At 44.9% G+C, this 20,755-nt stretch overlaps 1 protein-coding gene across 7 annotated transcripts in view; it reads right to left on the bottom strand.

Annotated features, from left to right (window-relative positions):
• Positions 1 to 20,755, bottom strand: part of ptprt (protein tyrosine phosphatase receptor type T) — a 100,951-nt gene that overhangs the window by 29,263 nt on the left and 50,933 nt on the right. For 3 of the 7 annotated variants that reach the window (XM_047027885.1, XM_047027884.1, XM_047027888.1), the window contains 9 exons: positions 19,999 to 20,307; positions 18,953 to 19,062; positions 16,052 to 16,253; positions 15,768 to 15,870; positions 9,065 to 9,338; positions 7,338 to 7,374; positions 6,272 to 6,346; positions 4,472 to 4,607; positions 3,059 to 3,088 (listed from right to left, as the gene is read on the bottom strand). In XM_047027885.1, the coding sequence (XP_046883841.1) occupies positions 3,059 to 3,088; positions 4,472 to 4,607; positions 6,272 to 6,346; positions 7,338 to 7,374; positions 9,065 to 9,338; positions 15,768 to 15,870; positions 16,052 to 16,253; positions 18,953 to 19,062; positions 19,999 to 20,307 (1,276 nt within the window). The remainder of the gene's footprint in view (positions 1 to 3,058; positions 3,089 to 4,471; positions 4,608 to 6,271; positions 6,347 to 7,337; positions 7,375 to 9,064; positions 9,339 to 15,767; positions 15,871 to 16,051; positions 16,254 to 18,952; positions 19,063 to 19,998; positions 20,308 to 20,755) is intronic. The other 4 variants (XM_047027890.1, XM_047027886.1, XM_047027887.1 and 1 more) reach the window with 3 other exon arrangements.

Raw genomic sequence — 20,755 nt, forward strand, 5'->3', positions numbered from 1 at the left:
TTTGTAACCCTCAATATCTCTATATTTTTTTTATGAACACCGTAATGCAAAAACGATGTTTTATTTGATCTTATCTTTTCCATCTATCCATCAATCCGTTGTTCTATCCATTCATCCACTTCCGAAACCCAGATCTTTATGGTATCAGGCCACAGGGAATGACAGTATGAGCTCAAATTGGTCGTGCGCAATGAAATTGCTATAGTGCACTGACCATCATGTTCCAAAATCAAGAGCAACCTTGAACACAGTGTTCATTTCTGTGGTTACTTATCTGTCAATGAGGGGAATGAATTGTCAGATAGAAGTTGTAGAGAGAGAGAGGGATGACGATTAAGACTCTTTTCTACTGCTCAGCCATACAACACCACACAATGTGAACAAAGTGGTTGTCCATCAGATCATTATATAGTAAGTAAAAAACTAAAGCAGTTTATGGTTCCACTGCACCCCTCCTCATCCGAATGCAGGCCCCGTCACAGCAACACATGTGCATTGCTTGTTCCAATTAATGTGATTCTTGCTCCACGTTCAGGCAGCCTTGTAAGGTTTAATGAAGGTGTTTGTGCACTCAGCACATTCTGTTAAATGCTGTGGGTTTAGCGAGGCCCCGCGCTCGCTGTGCTCTGACGCTGGGTGGAGCGGAGACTGCCATGACGGTTGTGATTTATTATCTGGGATGAGACAGGAGGAGACAGGCTGGGGGGGATTGGGGGGGCGATGCCCACGCAGCAGAGAAAAAACGGCAGACAACTTCTTCCCTCCCTTCTCTGTTCTCCTGCAGAAGTCTTTCCGGAACTTTTCATCTAGCTTAGCTAGCTGTTTTATTTTTCATTTTTTTATTATGTTGAACTCAAGCAGAAATTCCAACTTCGGGCAATGGCAAACCTATTTCCTCTCCTCCTTGCTCCTTCTCTGTCTCAAAATGCCCTTGGAGGGTAAATTCTAATGGTGTGCATTGACAGGTTTAGTAATAAGAGTCTGACATACAGTACAGTATGTCCTTGGTATTGATGACATGACAACACAGCCAGTACTCCTAGGCTCCAAGTAACACCAGGATATCTCACAGCTGAGCTCTCACTGTTTCTAAATCCTCCCGACACTCTGCAAGTGTCAATCAATCATTCCCCTATTCACATCCAGGCTGGGAGCTACATATAGTTTGCCTGTCTTTGTGTATCCACAGGAAATACATAGATTAAAGATCACGTATCACTCCCGCAGGGAGCAAGGAGCACAGTGCGTGACTGACAAGTCAGTCAGAGAGGGAGGAGAGTCTATCTGAGGAAAAGATCTCACTTGATCATTAAGATTGTCATGGGAACAGACCTAGCCCAAGCCCGACCCTGCCACATGGCCAACGCTGCCACATCTAACTGCAGCATTTCAACGCCCGTCTGATTAAAGAACTGAGCTCCCATATTTACTCACACATGCAACTGCATCCCTGATCACTGTTGACTGATGTGAGTGAGTGAACTCAGAGCTCTACCCCTGGCAGTCTACCTAAACCTCATATTCTGGCAGCCCATAATAGGCTGTACAGCCTTAAATGTGTTTGATGAATACATAAAAGCGTTAATGGGCTCCATCCATCATCGATGAGCCTGATCCTGTCAACAAGGTTCTCATAAATACCGTTAGCTACAAAGGCTTCACCACCTTATCAGCAGCAGCGTTGTAAAACAACGTACAATATGTTATCATCAACAACCCCCACACACAACCCCCCCCACACACACACGCAGACACACACACTTCCACCGTATGTTCACATGTAAAGATCATAGGCTGACGCTGGCCTGCTTCATCATTGACTCTTCACCTTCAGACAGCCAGGCTCTGGCATGCTCTGACTGACATTCTGTGCATTATTATTTCAAGGTGTCTTTCTCAGGGGTCTACTTTGAAGTGTGCCTGGTTCCCCTTGTAGTCCCTGATCTCACTCATCTAAAGACAGATTAGCTGCTGTAGCATCCGTCACAGAGACTACAAGCCCCAGCATGGGGAGGACTAAGCCTCTTTCCTGTACTGAACCAAGGCACATATTCAGGATCTCAGAGAAATTGGACAATGGGATTTAATGGTGATTTTGATTCTTATTTTATAATGCTCAGACTAATAAACAGTGGTGGTGAAGGGGTTAGTGTTTGATGTGATGGGGATGTGGAAGTCTTGTCAGGTCAGACAGGACATCCGGTCCCACTCCACCACCACCACCATGGAAGGCAGATCTCACATGCAGTATAGCCGCACCATGCGTGTGATGACAGGGGAGCGAGAGCCTGAAAGGTCATGTGCTTGACGAGAGAAGGAGCGGATGGAAGGATGAGGATGTGAGGAAATGGATGGTACAGGGCTGTGCTCAGCGCAGGAGAACGTTACGCTTTTATCACATGCTTTTGCCTCTGGATAGGTAATGGCATCATTTCATGCCTTGTTTTTTAAATGCAAATACTTTCATGAGCTTTTCTATCAGCTTTAGTGAGATTGCTTTAGTTTTTAGAAAACAAATATAATATAATATGGAATTTCTGGCAATGATATGTATTTCAAAATCGTACTCTGAAAACCCAGAGAGAGAAAATGATTTGAGGCAACATGAAATTCCACACTGAATAAAAATGCACAAACAACTATATCTATTGGTTAAAAAAAATATCCACAAGATGTTTTGAAGCCAAACTAACATGAAAACATTTTAGTGTATCATTTGGTAAACAGAAAACAATTTCAAAGTCAAATGGATATCAATTCTGTCACAGAATATGCATTATACAGTAGTCTCTGACTGCTGCTAATGCTGTGGTGGTACCCTAGATGGCCTGTCTAGCTGCAGCGAAGAAGAAGTCGTGCAGAGGTTTGAGAGGTGACATCAATGTCATTATTATGTGGAAATGTATTAGTTGTAGGGCCTTCCATCTCTGGTAACAGAGATGAAAGACCCCTTGCTAATAGCTGCAGGCAGGAGGATGATATTGTTCTTCTCATGCATGGAACACTCAATGCGTGGCTGAGAAGCATGGCACTAACATTACACAAAGTGGTTACTTACAGGTAGTAAGTGTAGGAGTGATAGGTTCTTCTGCCGAGTGGGGTGGTGGTAGAATATAAGCAGTGGAGGGGGGGAAATGGAATGAAAGGAAAGAAAAAGTAAAAAATATATTAATGTTTTGAAAAAGGAGTAAAATGAACAAAACTAGATATGGTGGCATACGTGGAAGGTAACTTGTGATCGTGAGGGCTGGTGATGACTTGGAGTCATGTCATGCTTGAGCCTCTGTTCACACACTGTTGTTTCGTAGCATCAGGTATTAGCTTTCTGCCTGTGTCTATAAATATAAGGCAATTAATGTTTGTAACCTGTAGGGGTGATTGTAAATGAGAAGTTAGGGAGTCTAAACACACTTCCAATGCTTTCTCTGTAACTGTTAATCAGAACATTTACACCCAATGAAATCATAGCCCACTCTCACTTGATTAAATCAAATTGAAAACAATTCAATTTACTAAACCAGTGTCTGCATAATAATTTCCCAACACTGTTCAAGAAAAGAAATTTCCAGGGTTGGCACAAAAAATTATGAATGTTATATTACTGGAAAAATAAATATTGAATGAGTTAAGTCGTACTGATTATATTACCAAGCAACTGCACCTTCCCACACAACCTCTTCGACCTTAACTTAATATTCCAATAATCTGTCGAAAGAGAACAGCCGAATGGAAACCACAAGTAATGAAAGTTTTATTGAAAAGTGGGCTCTATGGAGTTGTCAAGGTATTTTCCCTTCAGCTGCCCTTCTCGTCTTCAGTGGAGATACAGTACCGAATCAAGCAACCCAGAGCCAACCAAACTCATCTTGAGCAAACCTAAAGAAACTGACTTGGTATTATTTCAGGCCTCCGTGTTTACAAAAGAGGTTTGATATTTGCTGAGCTTTAGCTCCTCAGATTGCCAGGAGGCGTACAAAGGCCTTCCTCCGGTATGTGGTCTGACTCTAATGTAAACCTTGCCTACAGCTATGTGGTCATAGCCATCTCCCTTGGAACCTCTATCTCTCACAGTTCCCCTCTTATCTCCCGTCTTCCTCTGTTAAAATAGGCCTTAAAAAGATCCTCCTTATTCCCGTTCCAATGTCATTCCAATGTCGTGTGCTCGAGGTTGTCATGGAGGGGCATTCATTTTTCATGCTACGCTGTGTCTCATCGCTGTAAACAGCCTTATTAGTGGGGGTACAACATAATCAAATGAATTATTTAGTATAGACTATCTAGCCTATTGAGAGGGAAGTTACACAATAGAGAAAAAACAGCCTTTCCTTACGCGAACAGTCCCAATAACAATAACATGTCTAGTGTTTCAACATTTCAGCGACATTCCAAAGAACTTCTGTCTAACGGTGGGACTACAGTACTTGTTCATGCATCCAGCTCTAACATGTAGGTGTGAATAACAAGGGCTTACCTTTTCTTCATGAGGAGTACCACTCCTAAGAAGATGATGACAAAGAGGAGGATGCCGGCGATGACCCCGGCGATCTTGACCGTGTGGTCGGTCTGTTTCTCCGGTTCCACCGCATCAGGCTTGTGGGTGGCTGCCCCTGCATGACCCACGCAGTCAATGGAGCAAACAGCAGTCAAGGTACAAGGTTATCACAGACAAGTAAAGTACAGTACACCTATCCTCCCCTAGCCTCTCACACACACAGACACACGTGCTGTCTATATCCTGTCTGTTCTGCACCAAATGTGCTTATTGACTATATTGAATGTTTTGGGGGAGATTGATTAGGGTTGACTGTCAATATTGTGACAGGCTGAATTACTATGGCGGTAGAGCAGGTTATGACCACGATTAGTCGTCTGTGTTATTGAATGGAAAAGGATCTCCAATACATAACAAGGTAAATGAAAAATACCCTGACAGAGTGCTGACCTTGTCATGCACAGTCCACAACCAGGGTCGGCCTACTCTCAGCAAGTGACTGTCCTCTCAGAGAGGCAACACTCCAGTATCATACACAGTGGACTTTACATTAGCAAGCTGTGGACTGCTCAAAGTGCTGAGGGAGATAAGCAGGCCACGTCTTTACCCTTGGCTAATCACGCCAGAGTCAAATGTGTGTTGGGCTGTGGAAACACCGTGAGTGTGGGGGGGGGGGGGGGGGGAGGAGGTGAGGCGCTTGTGATAATACCCTCAGAGATAAAACACCCAGAAATAACCAAAACATTAAGTATCAGCTCAGGGGAGAGATAGCCGGAACGCTGAGGAAAGCTGCTTGTTTTAACAACGCTCGCTCCCTCCCTCTCTCTCCCGTTTGCGATAAGCAGCACTCTAAGCAGCGGGACGTTTCCAGCATCTCAACTGCCCACCTGAAAAATACATTACTCCCTGTCAGCGATGGGTAAATTTAGAATGACAAATTGTTATGTCACACAAATCTGCTTGACTAGATCTATTCTCTTCACTTGTGCCTCTGTCTCCCTATCAAACAGTGGATATCCATCCAGGCAGGCAGAGACGTATTGTCCCCAGCTCGGACACGCTGTATCGGGCAGCAGGGCTCGGTTTAGATAGCTGTGTTAAACTCACACTGGTGGAATTGAACAATGCTTTAGGAGCTTACCCACTACAGGCACATTGGATTCCCTCTGCGGAATGATTCTTTCTGTTTGCCTAGTTTGGATGGGGCGCTTGGAAAGAAATCCTACAGCAATTGAGAATTCTCATATGTTTGCTGGAACCGGCAAGACCCATATGGCCTCTCCATTTCCAAGTAGACATATGGACAGTGGGATGCGTGCTCGAGCAGATCCAAGGATATCTTTTGAAATATGCCAATTCTAACGAGTGTTTCTACATCTTTGATGAACACTCAAAAAATGCAATTTGGTGTTTGTATTGTTACATCCATAAGATCAAACACTTTATCTCCAGGAAATAATGAGAAATATTAATGAAAGGGACTAATCTCCTGCCGTAAATCTTCCACTTCAACATGACGGACCGACGGACCTCAAAAAAGCTTTCATGTCCAAAGCTCGGAAGGTGCATTATAATGATAGAGACTGCACTTACGACTTTATTGAGGCTATAAAACACACACAGCAAACGACACACCCATTCACATGCAAACGCACCGAATGTCCCTTTAAGGAAAGTGAGTGATGCCCCTGGTGCCTAGACAATAGCTGGTACAAGGCAGAGTAATGTGAGTGGGCTGAGAGGGAACAGGGAGAGTGTGCGAGGGGATAAGGGTCTGACCTGTTAGTTGGTTGTCACCAGCCGCAGGTGCGATACGGACGTAGGGGGTGGTGAGCTGTGTCACCAGTATGGCGGCTGAGTGAAGTCAGTGGGTCCAGAAGAGCATGCAGCAGAGACCGCACACAAAGAACGAGAGAGAGACAGAGAGAGAAAGAGACAGAGAGAGACAGAGAGAGAGAGAGACAGAGAGAGACAGAGAGAGAGAGACAGAGACAGAGAGAGACAGTGTGAGAGTCCACACTGAAGCGTAACACGGCCACACAGATGTTGCCCCCAGTCACCATGCATCACTGAGGCATTATTAGAGAGCTTATCAGGCTGGCCTGGCTTGGTGACAGAGCAACCGTGTGAAGTCGTCTATTGGATGACTTTTGCTATTTACAATTCAACTAAGTCTTCTGAAGGTGGTGTTTTTACTATAGGTATTGCTATGTCGTTCATGTAACCTTGCTGTAAAGTATTGCCAAGAATTGGACTGTAGCAGTTAATACAGGTTTCTGTCTGTTCAGTTTGGCTCGATACAACATTACTGTCATTAGAATCCATAAACCCAATCAGTGCCCAGACTCAGTACTTCATCCAGGCACGGTGGAAGATTGAGATATGTTCGATAGGAACGTTCCATTGGAAATCTATGGCGGGCCAGCATGTGAGTTCATACAGGACGGTGTGATGATGAGCCGGGCCGCGGCGGAGCAGAGAGAGTGTGACTGGGACTCTCCCAGGTCTTATCAATCCTGCTCCTGATCAATAGTGCTTCATTTAGGATGCTTCACCTTAATGTCCGGAGCATGACAGGCTAGGAGGAATAACTAAGTGGCCATGAGGGCTGCTCCGGCACGTGGTCCCTGTCTCCTGAGACAGAGCCCAACACTGCCCTCCTCTGCCTGAGGCCAGGCTGCCCTGTTCCTTCCTCTAGTGAGGGGGCCCGCGCTCCAAACAGGTTCATGCGCTGTTAGTTCCCCAAAAGACGACGTTAGATACGGCTGTGTTGTTTCAGCGGTGTCAACTAACGTCCCCGGCGGACCACTCAGACGGAGGGGAGAGCTGCCTAGCGGGAGCTTACCTTTGGTGGCGACTCGGACACAGTCGATTTTGGTCTCCTGTGTAACAAGACAGGAAGGGGGAGACAGCATGAGCGAGAGAGAGAGAGAGAGAGAGAGAGAGAGAGAGAGAGAGAGAGAGAGAGAGAGAGAGAGAGAGAGAGAGACAGAGAGAGAGAGAGTGGGAGTGAGAGAAAAAGGATCAGTGCTAGTATGGTGCACACACGCACAAAAACAGGAGAGTCCATGGCTGAACAGGTTAAGGCCCGGGCCTACATACTGTAACCTATCATCAGAGGGACTCATGGACTGTGACACAAAGTTGGCTGGTGGATTGATAGAAGCTGTACCACAGATAAGCGGTCTTCAACAAATAAAATGCCCAGCTCTGTCTGCACAATCTACAGTAAGTCACTGTGAAGACACAACAACACTGGCAGTGACACCACAGAACACAACTGGCTCCACTCTGCAGAAGGCCTCCAGAACAACATCCTGCATTAGCACCGCCTCCAATTCAATAATGGTGAGCTGGAGTCCTGGCAGCAACCCTGGGCATTCTAATCCCTCGAGTACAAGTTACTTGGCGGAAACTTTGCTATCCGCGGTGACCTCGTGAAGGGCTGGTGCAAGGACAGCAGTGCAGCTTAAGAAGAAAGCGACCATATAATACATGTGTGGTGTCCCTGTTTACTGTACACCATGGCCCAGACGGTAGAATATATTAAGAGGAGGCCGTCGGACACAACAAAGAAGAGAAAATACAAAGAATGATATGGTTATATAATTTATATGTAACATTTGTATGCATGTGTGTGCATGTGCATGTGTGTTTATGGAACACAAACACACTGTAATAGCTTGGGTGCATTCAAATATGTCATATGTAATCACTTAATTGAATAGCAAACCCAAATAGTGTGTTTCATTAGGGCTGGTTCACAATTGGATTGGTTCACTAAGTGCTCATTCCTTTTGAAATGTACAAAACAAATGACTAGAGCATCAATTAGGCTGTCCGTTCAAACCTGAAAACATACATTGAAAATAGCTGCTTAATGGCACACTAGTGGCAGGATCTCTGTTAATCAAAACATGAGCTTTAAAACAGACACAAAAATGAACTTCACTGAAGTACACTTTTAAAGAGCACAAGGTTAGACTCTTCATGGACAGATGGCCGTCTTTCACATTGAAGCGTTTGTGCAATACTGTTGCACCATGGAGAGTCCGGACTTCGATTCACCCTGAAAAGTTTACTTTGGTCTAGAGGAGAAAACCCTTTAATTGTATTCTGTCCTTTCTCACACACTGTTTTCACTCCTTTTAAGACGTGCTCGAGTTATTAATGGGGCCTGTTTACGGCTATTCTCATTCCAGACCACAATGAAAGTGCTCTTCAAGTCACCATTGAACCGTCTCTGGGAGGAAGGGCCAGGGCGAGTGCCACTTGATGACAGACGCTGAACCCTGAACGATCGGTGAGCCTGTTATTGTTGCCTGCCTCCCACACTTCCCCGCGACCGGGTCGGCCTTGTATCTTAAACGGACTTGATCAAAGGCATGTCGGGCGTTTGGTGTAAAGCTGCATTGGAAAAGGCTAGCAAGCAGCGCTTGCTAGCGCCCGGTTGAAAAGCAAGAATGCGTTTCAACCGGGGCTTCATGTACAAACAAAAGCAAACGTATCGTAAAATTACATTTTAAACTGACGCTTGTTCTACGACTAAAACGAGTCTCCAGAAGCACCCACCCCATTGGCTGTGCTGACAGCCTGGTAGTAGATGCTGTAGCTCTTCTGGGGTAGCAGAGGGGCGTTCCAGTAGCCACTGTAGGTCTTGTTGTCTCCCACGGTGAAGGGCTGGGGCCCGTGGATGCCGCTGGCAGGGAACTGGGCGGTGAAGTAGTACTGGGAGTTGAGCAGCGTGGCGTTCTGGAAGTGGATGGGCACCGGGTAGCAGCGCAGGATCTCAGCTGTGCCCCGGGCTCGTCTGGGCCGCTCCTCCTCCACCACCACCTGGTAGGCACTGCACACACACACGGCATACACACAAAGCATACACACGGCATACACACACAGCATACACACACGGCATACACACACAGCATACACACACAGCATACACACACAGGGGCCACAGAGAGGGGGTGAGAAGGTACTCACACATACATGTATGATTCAAAAGAAAGTTGATCTAATGGAACCCTAAAACGCCGGCCGACTCACTGAGAACTGAACTGAGCCTAGAGGAATAAGTTGCACTTGTCGTTTGCTTTTCTCATCAAGCTAAGTCATGGGGCCCTTGGAACATGATTCGTTTTATGAAACGGATTCGACGGCCCAAAGGCCGTGTTGGAAACACAAAGCCAGGTGCTTAGGGGGAGCGGGGGGCCTTTCCATGCCCCGCTGTCTCGCCTCCTCGCCAGGCGAATAAGCAAATCACACAGCACAGGGCTCCACTCTTATCTCCTCCTTTATAATTCCAAATCGCAAAAGGTCAACACCTCTTTTCATTTCCTCTGTCTGAGTCCTACTTGGAGTCCAATCACAAGCTCGGCCTTTCTGACAGAGATGAGTCTGTCTCTGACTGTCCACCGTGGTGGTTGGAGAGAGGGCCTCTCTCACTGACAGCATTATTAGTATTCACCTCACATCCGCCTGCTAAATCTATTGAGTTACCAACTGACAGGGAGGCTGTTTGGAGCAGACGTGGAGAATTACTAGCCTTGATTGGAGGCTTGTGTTACATTCATTTACCAAAGATACCTTCCAAAATACAATAAACATCTTCTAGCAGCAACTTCACAGTGGAGCCACCTCCAAGTCACATCTGACTGATTGAGAGTTGAGGCGTGACTATTCCGTCTACCTGTGTGCCCCGCACAGTACACCTCTCATCAAGGGAAGGAGACCCAATTAAATCGGCTTGTTTAGAAAATGTTAATTAGTCGTGTTTGAATTACACAGAAACAGATTGCAGCGTTGAGATTAATCTTTGCGTTCTTTAAAATTAATTAGACATCCAAAGTTAATTTCCATTCTACTCTCCTTAACACACTGTGCTTAAATATATTAAGGTTTGTTGATATATAAGGCGGATTTACAGATTTACAGAGCTAGAAACTAATGCTGGAACATGAATTATATTTCCTTTTGATCAGATGACTGCCGTGAGCTGGCGACATGCAACGACCCAACCATGAAGATGAATGTTGACTAATGTTAATCTGACCTTTGGATTTGCTAATCTGCAATAACTTCTGGGTTTGTATGAGGCCATATGAAAAGGTTATCTGGGAAAAGAAAGTGCAGGATGTATAAATATAGTTAATTAAATTACATAAGTCTGCATTAGCAGGACTGCCTCCGCTGGCCTTTCTCCCCAACTCTCATTATTAAAACAGAAAGTCTCAAATCTAGGCAGAGGACTCAGCAACAGTCTCCAATAGTTGAAAGCTCCCTCCCAGCAGATCCATTGTTTCATATGGTTGGAGGACGGTGATTAAATGTCTCCTATGTATGGTACAGTATGTGCTCTTTAGCCCATAGTTTATCACAGGGTGCTTGTCAAGTCATTATAGAATTCCCCGCACTGGATCTCTTAGTGGGTGTGTCTCAGTTCCACAGAGCTTCCCTATGTGGTGATGACATCGGAAGTGATGAAATATTTAATCCTACTGAGAGTCTGCAGGAAAGATGAGACCTTAATTACTGTTCCCTATCCAGACCGAGGGTCAAGGGGCAAAAGGAGTCAGTACGCATGGGCCGCTTAAGTAGAGACAGAAATGAAAGCTGTGTCGTGGACAGGAATTTTACTCCATTTCATAGGGCCAGTGTGAGATCCAGTAGGGTGGCTTCAACTGAAGCTCCAAAAGCTTGTTGAATCATTAGTTCTGTGGGAGGACTTTTTACCTCACCTACGGTCATTTGGTCTTGTCCAAATGCTTCAGCATTGATGCATGTTGTTAATCAGATTGTGTTACCAGAGAACTTTCCATCAATCAGAGTTTGCTTAAATGAGAACAAAAGATGCCTCCCCCAGAGAAGCTCCCTGATGATGTGATGATGTGGCTCTGGCATGACCTAATGATAGAAACAGAATACATAGTTTGGCTTTTCTTTCCTCAGGCTAGATAGTGAGTGCCGAAGGCTATGAGGCTCCAAGGCTGAGGCACACTTGTAATGTAGAGATCTCTAATCTTTTCACACAAATATTGAATGCAGTGTAGTCCAAATTCAGCCCTGCAGAATGTTTTGTTTCATTGAAAATTTGGTTTGAAACACTTTTAATGATTCGTGCCGAATGACTGCAGTGTCAGTGGTGTGCAAAGTGGTAGAAAGATGGAACTTTTGAGTTACAATCTTCACCTTTAATTTTGGTACAGTGCAATTTGGGCTGACAATAGCTGTAGCTAATTAAGGCTGTATTGATTCGGTATGATAATTCTTGTGTAATTACTGCTGTCATGTTAATGTCCTTTTGAGCAGCAGACACCTTGTCACCACATGCTGAGTTCACAATTTACATTATGAGTCACTTTGACAGACCCAAGTCATTTAGTCATATGCTTGATTTAGCATGACATTAATGAAAAACGAATAAACAAACAAAAACAAAAAGATTATAAGGAAAGGAAAGAAAAAGGAAAGCAAGAGCTCAAACTCCACAGCTGATCTGATACTATACCTACACGCTATACGTCAAGTGAAGACATTTAGAAATGGCCATTTCTAAAGACATCCACTACAAATATGAAATCTCCAAGCGCCTCATGGGAAGCTACAATTGTTATACTGAGGCCATCTATAACAGTGTTTCTAGGCACAGTTTAATGCTGGACAAGAATTTCTTGTCATAGACTGCTGATTGTAGCCACAGTGTTCTCAGATCAATCTTTAGAGAAGCTGCTTTCAGACCGTAACCTTCCACAAGTAAACTGTGCCTTGTGGTGAAGAACCCCAGCGCTGACACCACGACTCCCTCTGAATCACATAATTGCAGATAATTCAAGGTGGCTGCAATCCCACATCATCTCTCCCCCAGAGCAAAAAAAAATGGGGGAAGCTAGAGCAATCGAGGGAAAGTAGTCTCAGAAGAATGGAATAAGCTGTTAAAAGTGGTCCGCCATTGGGGCTGGCAGGGTGGACCTGTATTCCTGCAGCATTACTGCAACCTGAGCTGACACCAATTAGGCCTCCTCCAGACCGACTGCCCGATAGATTTCAGCCCCGCCGCCATGTGACGCCAACCAATTAGGGTGGATTGACTTGGCATCGACTGGATTGTGACCTGAAACTCAGATTTATTTTTCATGTGGGCTGATAGGGGAAGAACTCCAGGCTGTTTGAGCAGATGAAGGAACGGCATGGGGAGCATTTCAATCACCCCCCCCCCCCCTTCTTCTCAGTCCCCCCCCTTCTCTCTTCCCATCCCACTTCCTCTCCCACTCTTTCCCTCCATCTTTCTCTTTAATGCTAATCGCCTTACCTAGCAGCCGGTTTCATGTTATTGAACCAGTGAAAGGTGCTGTGGAGGCCCTATATCTGTCTGATTTAAGAGGGGTCGTGAGTAACACCTATCTCCTGACCCAGCATCGTCCTTGCATGCTCCTGTCCTCTAACGCTTTATCTATCCCCTGTGTCCATAAAGCATTCAAGCAAACAAATTAGTGGGGGGCATAGATTATACTCGCAACTAAATTGTAAACTGCATTGCAATGTGCCGCATTTATACCCCGCCATTAGTGCCTGTGATGCCAGGATCAAAGAAAATTAGGGCTTATTTTAGTACTGTAGAGAATCAGTTAACTGATTCAAGGCTATAGCTGGGAAAAGATAATGTGATGCTACAGGGCAGAAATTGCTGTGGAAACTCCACTTACTTTCACTTGAAAAAGGTGTGAATGAGGTCGTAAAAGAATGTGTATGCAAGTGGGAGCGCTCTCTCTCTCTGTACGTGTGTGAGCTCTGGTTCTAGCTCAAGGCAAAGGTGACGGAAGAGAGGGGAACAGGGTGCGATGGAGGAGCGTGGCAAGCATCACAAATCATTTTCATTCCAGCGAGGCATGTAAACATTTATTTGGATGCTCTGCAGTGAGGAGGCGTCTTCTGGCCCCGATGAGGGGCCATTTCAAACATTAGTTTAACACAAAATGACTGATAGACAGATCTCTAATCCTCTTAAAGGAACAGCGTCCCCTCTGGTAAAAATTGTTCCGAGTTACGGATGTTGAGATTAGTCTTCAAATCCAACTTGGGATTTTTTTTATTTAAAAAGATTAGTAATTACACAGATATATTAAATATGTCTGACTGGCCATGTCATGACAACGTTGGAGGAGCTATACAGTATCTCATATTTAACTCCACTAGAGTACATTGAAGCAAACCTGACATGTGGTCCAACATTTCTTGGGTTTTTATGAACTGATGCCATCGTTTGATGTTCCTTGCTTCCAACCCTTCCTCTATCACAGCAAAACATCTGCTATTTAAAATTCAAACGTCTGGAGCTACACTACCTCCCATATCCAATCAGTGTGGAAGATTGCGCTATCAAATCATGCCTCACATGGCTGTGGTGTGCTACTCGCTTGCTCACTCCACTCTCCTGTCAAATAGAGGGGACTTTAAAACACATTTTACATCAGCCCTAGCAAACGTCACCAAGCCATGCAACCTGATGCTACGATGTCACACTGAAATGACTATTTATGTCTTTAATAGATGAAGTAAATACACATTAGTAAAAAAGAAGAGTTTTGGGTCAATATTTTGTGAATACAAGCTGCTTTCCACTCATCTGAAACGTTCAAAGCTCCCCTGTGTCACCTGAGGTAGAGGAAACCCCTTCAACAGCCAGTAGTTATCTGTCTGGCTCCAGCATCCTGGCTCCCCCTCCTTGCTATCTTTCACTTTATCCGTTTCTTTATAAATTCATATTTCCTGGACATTGGCTGCACAGATGAAGGGGCCTTTCTTGCCTTTTCGTCAAAAGAGAGTTGACAGAACTGAAACGTTTGTAAACTGTTTACAGAGTTTCTATGGTGGTATCAATTGATGGTTCAATAAATTACTTTCAGCATAAGCAATAGTGAGTAAACATGGATTGTACCTTATTATAAAATTACAGTATTAATATTCTTTGCATGCTTTCAAGACCCTTTTAAGACTGTTTAATTTTTCCCTCAAAATATCAACTTTCTATATCAAAACACAAATTATCTCTCTAACAGCAAACACCATGAAATTACACTATTGATATGATTGTATCCATGTAAAACAAATTAGATTACAATATTCATATGCAGGGCTTATGTTGTAAGACATTAGAGTACAATTATGCTTTAGCTAATGCAAAGAGGATGAAGTGGGCCCAAAACTCAAGTTCATATCTCAAAAGACAAATTTGAGTCTTTCATCTCTAGTGGGGTGAGCAAGCCTTCTAACGGTAAACAAAAGAGTAACTCAGCATGCTAATTAATGGAAGCTCTGAATCATGCTGCTGTGTTAATTTTAATTAGCGCTTTGTAATTAGCTCTCTGAAAGAATGGCAGGCTGAATAAGGCCTTCGGAATTGTACCTGCAAGAAGATTAAAAACAGATCGGCCTGTCTTTTCTGTTCAGGCATCTTAGTTTTTTTTCCACAGGCATTTTACTGGGCAGCTACACACACTGTAAACACGAGTTGACAAGCCTGACTAAAAAGCGTCTAGCTGTAATCTTTAAAGGGCTCAGATGAGCTGATAAAATGTACAATCCAGTTTAACACCAAGCAGCAGCATTTATTCACCCTCAAATGAGGGCACACGTGGAGACTCTGTCTGGCCTCCTCATTCTCAGCTTCATGCAGTCCTGTGTCAAAGTCTTCTGGGCGATGTGTACAGGCAATACATTACTGCAACCGCATGACACGGACAATGCACACATCAAGCCAGAAAGGTACAAAACGACCGATCGGGTTTTCCTTCAGATGGGTAGTTGGCTCTGAACTGAAAAACAGTTTTTAAAGCAGAGCCACAATCTAGCAACTGTAACACTGACTAACGAATGGAAAGGTCCAGCAGGGAGAATTCCAGTGTTTCCCAGAAGCCTGGTGGCTTGGGGTGAGAAACCCAGTACATAAAAGACATGTAAAGGGAAGAATCCCTGAAGCTAGGCAGCTCCACGAGGCTTTGTAGTCTCCTTCAAAGGCAAAGTCTTCCTCCGCAGGATCAAAATCAAACAAACAAATAAAGTTTGTGAAAATGAGATATATAAGGTAGCCCACTGAAATCCCACTGCTTACATCCTGATGCTTTGTGTGTAGCAATGCACTGATGATGACTCATTCTGTGATCATTGTTTGCTTTAGCCTTTCCAGGGAAGGCATTTAAATATTCCTCATTGTGTGTACGCATGTGTGTGCGTTCACGTGTGTGTGTGTGTGTGTGTGCATGTGTGTGTTCAAGCCCACCTTACTGGCGCTCCTCTGCTCTGGGCAGGCTTGAGCAGGACAGTCACTGTACTGTCAGTCTGGTTGAGGGAGGTCTCCAGGTCGTACGCTGGCATGGAGGGAGCTGAAAACACACGTCAACCAAGACATACGACACATTAGACGCTTCCACCATTCAACAGAAAGGCCATGTAATTGAGCCTCTCACGATGGCAAGCTAAATCAAACCACTTAGCTATAATACGAATGACGCTAGTGACAGTTTCCAGCCCTGGCAGACTGCCGTCGAGTGTCCCAGTGCTGACCTGAGATTTTGGTGGTGAACTGGGTGATGATGGGCAGGCCATAGCCCTTGGCTGTGCTGGCTCGCAGGGTGAACGAGTATGTGGAGCCTGGGTAGAGGCCCATGAACATGTGGGTTGTTTCATTGCCTAACTTCAGCACCTTTCCACTCTGGTTGGACAGGTCCATCTCCGGGTCAAAGGAGCTCACGGCCTTGTAGGAGATCTGAGAAGGGGTGTGTCAATCACAGCTGACATTAGATGGTCTGCATTGGGAGCTCGTCTCATGAATAGTATCCGCTCCAGTACCCAAACATTTTTCAAACATGTCGGACTACTTTCTGTGTTAACTTAATGGATGACCGAGAGTGCCTAACGAAACCTCTAACCGGGCAGAGCATATACAGTATATAGTTTATACATTATTCATGCACAATTTAGAAACTGGGTTTTTAATTATTTAATACATTTTTGGTTTTCTTAAATAATTGGTAAAATGATGAATCTCCTACCCTTGGTTCATCCTATCTTTTTAGTATCTGACAAACATCAAGGTCCAACATGCAATGTCCTGCTTCTACTCAGAAAGATGCTCAGCAACTGCCCAAGAGGGTTTGGCTCATTTCAAAAAAGTTACAAGCTTTTGTCCAATTTTAAAATACAAAATGTATTTCCAACAAGACAGTGTTACTAAGCAAACTGTAACTGTGGAGATCTCTGCAGCACTAGCTAATCATTACTAGGTTCTGGGGAAAGGGTTTTGGTGATACTACCCTACTCCTAAGGCATTTGTCTGCGGACAAACAATCACAGCAATATGCTCTTTGAGATGATCTTTTAAGCAGGTTTTGAGGGAAACTCTCCAACATTGAATGTGATGGCTCAGTAAAAAGACAGTTACAGTGGTAACCAGGTATGAGATCTGCTGAATGGACAACAGTGCTTATCTTTCATCACATACACATCACACATTTTGTACTGGATGTTGCTGATGAAAACAGTTAATCTATTCATCCTTCATGAATATACACAGCACCTGTAGAGTGAAGCATTAAGGTGAGTGTTTTCTTAATACTAATTTTAAATATCTGTGAAGCCCATTTAAGAAAATGCCTCTGCTCATAACACAAAGCTCCCATTATAATTCCAATTAAAGAACACAAAGGGAGTTTGGAGTGCTGCATAATTTCTGTCCATCAAGTTTGAAATGGCTAGAGGCTTTTTCCTTTCTTCTTTGTCTAAGAAATGACTCTGCGATGCCAAATACTATATCATACATTCCAGTGAGAGGGAATTAGAAATGGCTCATCAACACTGGGCATTTGGACAATTTTGGGGGAATTATAATTCAACTGACGGGAAAAACTGAGATTAATTGTGCAGATAAAGGCTCTTATTATTGGTTCGTTTTTGAACTGTACAATGAGCTCTTTCTGATAATTGGGACACACCGTGTTTAGATGTATTTTTAGGGGCTCATTGTGCACTTCATCTTTGTTGTAAGAATGGTCCTGTCTGAGCGGTAGAGGCAGTTAAAACCTGGTAGCAAACAGGAAGTTGCCCATGCCATATCCATACAGTACCACTTGGTCGCTCGGAAAAGGAGATGAGGAGTCTTTTTGATATTCCAGCCTGTCAGAAGAATCTCACTTTGAGCCCTTTGATAATGTCAAATCAAAGACATTTCCTGACTTTAAGGAACTGACATCATGAGAACACTGACAAGGTAGATACAGAGCAGGTCTAGGTGTCCCCTAAGCAGAGACTGCAGAGGAGTAAGACACACAAACTGAGGTCAACTTGTTGCATTTTCTTGACCTGTATTAGTAAGGATTCAGTCCAGGTGATGTGAGTAACATGAAATTCGACCTTCGATTTTCAGATCGTAAATTCAACCGTGGTAGAGAATGTCTATAAGGTATAGGTCTGCTTTTAAAATGTCCACCATTTCCCTTCACTGTTTGCTGCATGCATGGGGCACACTGTAGTGTTGGGGAGTCAGATGGCTGAGCGGTGAGGGAGTCGGTCTAGTAATCCGAAGGTTGCCGGATCGATTCCCCGCCGTGCCAAATGACGCTGTGTCCTTGGGCAAGGCACTTCACCCTACTTGCCTCGGGGGAATGTCCCTGTACTTACTGTAAGTCGCTCTGGATAAGAGCGTCTGCTAAATGACTAAATGTAATGTAAAATGTAATGTAATGTAGTGTTACTGTACTGTAGCTCCACAAAGAAAGGGAAGTGAAAGCTGGAGTGTGTCAATTGGGAGGTTGCGGCGTCTTGGTCTCTATATAAATATGTGTCTGATACGACTGTTGACATCAACTGTTGTTAAGGTCTTTCCAGCTATGATTGAGATGTTCTTGAGCTGAAGAGATAATATCTATTTCATATACCAATGCTCCCCAGATAGAGCGGCTGTGGACAGAGCGACCTATGATGCTGTGCCTGATTGTATTACCCCATTCAATCTCTGCCTCCTCATGACGGAAACAGTTCTGTGGATGAATGCTAACCCAGTCAAAATGCCAAGCATGAGCAAATGGGGATAACAGCAAAAATAAACAATGGAGAATCGATAGCTGAGGGAAAGGTTGGAGGATGACTTCCACCTAACGCTGGTTAAGATGAATGAACATCATGCTATGGAGGCTCCTTCTAGCGTCAATACATCTCACGCATGCAAGCCTCCCGAGAGCTCAAACCTTTATGTCAACAGCTGCATGGGGAATGGTAGTAGACTGTACTGAACATGTATGTAAAGCACATCTTTTCTCATGAGGATAGGAGGATTCAGTACAGTGTTTCTGCTCCGTTGCTGGTGAGCTTAACAAAGCTAGTCAGGTAAGGGTTCCGTCCCACTGCAAGCTATATATTACAGTGTGACATTGTTTTGAACTGTCTAAAATGAGCTCATGCCACACTCACCTCGTACTGAGTGATGACACCGTACGTCTGGGCTGGTTCTCTCCACTTCAGGATGATCTTCTCCTCATAGGCGCTGCCCTGGATCGACTCCAGAGGAACTGCCCCAGGCACTGATGGACAAACAAGCAGAATCAGATCACACACAAACACACATCAAGCATCGGCCCACAGGTGACAATGCACGGTGAGTGGTCAAAGGGCCTTTCACAGGCTCAAATGATCCTCTCAAACTCTTATTACTGTAACTTTGGAGTCCATCTATTGGAATCCAGACACAGCACCCTGACAGGTTGCTTTTGGACAGAGAGAAGGAACAGCATTTTTCACATTCAGTGTACAAATCTTGACCAAACCAAACTGGAACTGGCCCCGCTGAACTGTGGAAGAAAGTTACATCCCCCCCGGGGAAATATCGGGCATGTCAATCTCTCCACACTGTTTACATGTTCTTAGAGGCTGCCAAAGAGGTCTGGACCTTTCAACCTGATGTGAATTGCTTCTACTCCTTAAAAGAAACAGAAAGAGTTGGTTATTTCTGTTGTCATAGGGAGCTATCTCTGGGAACAGACGAGTTCCAGCTACACTGAGTCTGTTCCTAAATTCCACAGGGAGCCTAAACACACACTCTATCCCTGTACAAGTCTGATAGCGAACACACAGGTTCCCCTTTCATGATTTCTTACAAACGTATCTGAGGTTGACATGACAACACTCTCTTTTCGATAGTAGAACCTGCTTGTTATTTGGCACAGGGTTCCTTGAGAGTTATGCCGGTTCATTTCCTAAGTCTGTAGAGGCACACTAGTACACATTTGATCTTTGAAGAAAGGAGGGAAATGCAAGAAAATAGCTGCATCCGTTCTCTTCTAGTCATCTTCTCTTCGACTAGAATGTTAAAGTACCACAATGATAACAATGGAAATCTCAGTACCATCTTGGCTGACAATGACAATGAGAACAATGCCTTACATTATCCCATACCAATGACCCGTTATAAACATGTTATCAACACGTTGTCATGACGACAAGTACTTGATCCAGCTCACCGTCCTCGTCCGTTTGCACCTCAATCTCCTGGCTCTCCTTGACCCCCTCCTGGTTGCGCAGCACCAGTTTGACGCTGAGGTTGGTGTAGGGGGTCAGGTTGAGGATGGTGTGCTGGGGATCTCGGCCCTGGGTGGCGTAGCACATCTCCTCGTGGGTCTCCTCCTTGCCGCCCACCCTGGAGCGGTACTGCGCCGTCAGGTTGTAGCTGTGGCAGCGCGTCACGTTGTAGCCCAGCGGCTCCCAGCGTACCGTCACCTGCTTGGACTGGATGTCCACCACCTCCAGCTTCCTGGGGCCGTGCATGGGCTCTGTGGGGAGGACAGGGGGCAGCGTGAGGAGACGCCGCCGGGACAATCACCATCGATCATCTGTCTCTCTTTACAGCCGGCCGTGTGGTGGAATCGAAAGGGGAATCTATTCGACAATGGATTGGACTGAAACCCTTTGTTGTGGCCAATGCTCTAGGGTGATAACTCCGTTTTTCTGAGGACCAGTTTGACAGAGAAGCACCCAGCGGCCTGTCACCATTGCAGGCACCACAATCCAAACCCCCGTCGTCCCAGCCTTGCTGGTGCAGCTGTCACAGTGGGAGGCATATCATCCTATCAGAGCATGTCTTTCTATCCTTCCCCCTTTTCCTTTCCTCTCCTCTTCCCCTCCTTTCCCATCCCAGTCAGTCCCGGGCAGCTATCAGCTCCACCCTGATACACAGTCAAGCTTCCTGTCTGTCCAGGCAGGCCACAGCCCCCACTGCCA

This window comes from Hypomesus transpacificus, chromosome 10, assembly GCF_021917145.1.
Source record: "Hypomesus transpacificus isolate Combined female chromosome 10, fHypTra1, whole genome shotgun sequence".
Lineage (NCBI taxonomy): Eukaryota > Metazoa > Chordata > Actinopteri > Osmeriformes > Osmeridae > Hypomesus > Hypomesus transpacificus.